Genomic DNA, 4,022 nt, shown 5'->3' with positions numbered 1-4,022 from the left:
AGGACCACATTAGAGACGACGGACCAGCAAAATTTGATCACAAACCTCAACACAACAATGCTTGGCTCGTTTTGGTTTTTAGGCAGAACTAAGTTGATCGCATGTGTTGCTGCACATAGGAGGAAGAACAAAAAGACGACATACTTGTGATTTGATGCAGCGGCTTTGAATTCATCAGCTTGCCAATCTTCAATACGATTCCTGAGATGCCATTTCCTGAAAGGGAAGGACCGAGTTCTCGGCCCTCCTACAACCATGAAGACATAGGCAGTCATCCAACATGCTACGGCGGTGTTAACATCGGGAGCATTCCCGCGCTCCTTTAATAATTCGACGACAGACTCCATCATCCTTGGTCGATGCCAAGAAGAACAAACTCAGAAGAAGAAGAAGAAGAGATCTCACAAAATAACCTACCTTTGTAACAAAGCAACTTCTTGTGTGTAGACCAATTCTTTAGTCTCTTATATATATATATAAACCCTTCTAGTATTTTATTCTACAATTAAGGAAAAGATTACGTGCATTGAACATAAACACCTATATTTATGACCATATCCCTTTCTCATAAAAGGAATGTTACCTAGTCTATTATGTAAACTAAGTTAATTGCTATTAACGAAAATAAGTAAGTTATATTGATGCTTTTAAATTTATTTTTCTTATTTAAAATCATTACATTAAATAACGTAAGAGGATACTTTTCTTATGGAGTATATCTTAAATACTACTCCCTCCGTTTTTTTTTTTTTTGTTGTTCTAGAGATTTATAGACAAATTAAGAAAATAAATCAATGTTTTATTATACTCTTTCTTTAATACATTTTCTAATTTTTTTATTGGTCAAATCATTAAAATAGTTGAAATAAAATTGGTATTTTTATCAAACATATGCATTGGAAACTTAAAATGACAAGTATTAGAAAACAAAACTTTTATTCTAGAATGACAACTAAAAAACGAGATGGAGTATAAATTAGTTTATTTGAACAAAAAATAACTTGTCAATAGTACCATTATTCCATTTTTTTTCTTTTCAGTTTCGTTTATACTTCTGGTCTTACAATTTGAACTATGGAATTAAGTATAATATCTTTTTTTTTTTTAAAAAGAACCCAACATGGTTCCAACTGGTGAACTATTGATCTGCACTCAATTGCTCTACCACTGAGCTATGGACCAATTTAGTAAAAATTGCCAAATATATAAACGTTAAAACTGTTTCGTAGATCATTTTTAAATGAATGAATTATTCTTGTAAATTTAAGAAGAATGATATATATAGTAAGCTCACGAAAAAAAGGAATATCGTTAAAGGTCTTTAACAAATGAGAAAATATACTCTTTTCGCTTTTGGGCTTTAATACATCTTTAAACAAATTGCTGCGTCACTTTTACCCCTTTATACATAGTTTTCGATAATTTTTCATCTTTACATCTTTATGGATTTTTAAACTCACATATTTACATAACTTTTGAAATATGAATTGGTCCCAAAACGATTGCTTTTATAGAAATTTTTGGGATTTTAAATGCAAATGATTGTTATCACTTCCACAAAAGTTGATCAAAAGTTATATTTTGGTCCAATTAATGATTGAGAGAAATAATGAAATATGCATATATCATACTACATTCATACCAAAGGCATCCGAACATAAAAAAACAATTAAGACTGTACAATAACGTTACATAATCCTATTAAAAATACAAATAAGAAATTTATAATACTGAATCCTTATATTAGCAAACAACAATTAAAAAAAAAAAACTAAGATAATTAATTTTTCAAAATAAAATAGTGATAAACGCTCACAACTAGTTCTTTTTCCAAGACAACGACGTTAAAAGGAGTTTTTGTCCTAAGAAAGACCCAACATTTCTTCGTACCTAAAAATGGTTTGAGTAAACAAATGAAGCGGTTTGGTCATATTCATAATTTATCCATGTTTGCTGATCAATGTACTGGTCCACATTAAAATAAGAAGAGCTCGCCGGAAATTCCACGTGGCTGTTTGCCATGTTGACCGGAATATTGTAGTTGGGAAAGTACTCGGAAGCAACCTCCTGAATCTGAAGATAATCCTATCATTATAGATCACAAAACCAAAAACACAAATCAGCCCACTATAGCATGTGCATTACTAGTATTTAGTGTATACAAAACTATTTTGGTTTAGATAATAGATGGTACCTTAGACGAATCAAGGATGAAATCAGGAGAAACCCAAATGCTAGAAGAGTCGTTTGTAGTAGCAGAAGGCTTGAACGATTGAAACTGTGACGCTTCATCGCGACAAGGAGAAGTTGCTAGGCTAGAGTAACCCGAACCAATATCTTGTTCGCTTTTATTTTTCAAACTTATTGAATTGGTCTTGAGTTCATTCTTCTTAGTTACGCGACATATCACAAAAGGTCCCTGAAATTCAAACATATATATATGGTTTTGCAGGTTTCTTTCCATTAATTAATTGAAATGAGAATATTATGAAGTACTTGGATAAACAAGGAAAAAAAACTATAATTTCTTACCTTGCAATTTAGTGATTTTTGTGAAAGATCATCATCGCATAAACGATATTCATGCATAAACCAATTAGTTCTGTCTCCTAATGGGGCACGACCTTCATAGAAAACTAAGGTCTTCCGGTATCCAATTATACCACGCGAGGATTTACAAGTTATTTTCCGGTCTTTACCGGTTGCTTTCCAATAACCCGCCTTTGTAGCTCTATTGGTTCGAGAACCGTTTTGATACTTTTTGTCTTTTGGGCAGAAAAAAAACCATTCCAAATCCCTATTGGGAAGAAATGATTTATCTAAAAATAAAACAAAGATAAAAAAATTAAACAAGTTATCTAAAATTAAAACATTAAAACATAATTATATGACTTAAGTTATGGTAATCAAAACATTGTTTTTTAATCATTATAAGTACCTGGTAACTCCCAAGGATCAAATTTGTAAAGCTCGATAACAGGAATGACTTCGAGCTCAATCTCAAGGCCTTCTACTTTTCTACTCAAGTAGTAGCCTATGAGCTCTTCGTCAGTTGGATGAAATCTAAATCCCGGAGGTAAAGATGAACTTCCCATTTGCATAATTCACACTTGTTCCTTGCAACACAAGAGAGTTGTCTCGAGGGAGAGCAAATAATTAACTAAGTACCGAGGCTAAATCTATCGACTGTTTGGAAAATCCAAAAATAGATACTTTTTTCGACACTCAATTTGTTCTCAAGAATAAGCTGTAACTCACGTTGATTGCATCCTTTTTGTGACAAGATCATTGTCTGAAAGAGATCGTATGATAACAAAACGAAGCAAAATAAAACAAAATGTTTAACCCCTAAAAAAAAACAATAGACACCAAATGAAGGTAATAATTTGGAAATAACGAGGAGTAAGCAGAATTGTTGTGGGTCAAAAGCTCAGGAAAAGGGTTCTCTGACTTTGAACCGGAGATTTAACTATATAAGAAACAAAAAAAGAAGTGATTAGTGAGTAAATTAGTTAGTTAGGAGAGTGCTTAAGAGAAGAGAAGGTTGGTAGAGTGTTGAATGGTTGTGAGGTGATTGATATTTATAGCACAAAGGTTTGCGAAACTATGTGGGGAAGATTAATTAATAATATGTCAAATATGTTATAGTATCATGAAGCAACTTAATATTTAGAGGGGAAAACTATATAATACTATAATTTGTATAGTGCCGTTTAATATTGAGAAGACAAAAATAACTGAGACACACCGAAAGCGGATAAAGACATTGCTTGTCCTAAAGAAGTCCCAAAATTCCAAAAGAATATGGACCTACCTGGTCTCAAAGCTAATATTGACTTGTTCACACTTCACACATCAAAACTTGTGTATAATTTATTCAAAGCTTATTTTTCGATAAGCTTATGTGCATGTCAATCTTGTACACTGTATATCGTAGAAATGATATAAACCTTAATTCTGTTTCGTTTTATTTTCATTTCTTTGATATAACGGGAAATATTTTAGTTTTAGGTAAAAAAAAT

At 31.9% G+C, this 4,022-nt stretch overlaps 1 protein-coding gene across 1 annotated transcript; it reads right to left on the bottom strand.

The window, feature by feature from the left end:
• On the bottom strand, positions 1,658–3,534 carry LOC104718526 (NAC domain-containing protein 86-like). Its single transcript, XM_010436291.2, has 4 exons — positions 2,939–3,534; positions 2,533–2,819; positions 2,195–2,419; positions 1,658–2,085 (listed from the first exon to the last, which is right to left on the bottom strand). Exons 1-4 carry the CDS (start codon positions 3,099–3,101, stop codon positions 1,891–1,893), a joined length of 870 nt encoding a protein of 289 aa, XP_010434593.1. The 5' UTR covers positions 3,102–3,534; the 3' UTR covers positions 1,658–1,890.

Source organism: Camelina sativa, chromosome 10 (assembly GCF_000633955.1).
Source record: "Camelina sativa cultivar DH55 chromosome 10, Cs, whole genome shotgun sequence".
NCBI classification, from domain to species: domain Eukaryota; kingdom Viridiplantae; phylum Streptophyta; class Magnoliopsida; order Brassicales; family Brassicaceae; genus Camelina; species Camelina sativa.
The sequence above is the reverse complement of the archived record's forward strand: the minus strand, read 5'-3'. Positions and strand labels throughout refer to the sequence as shown.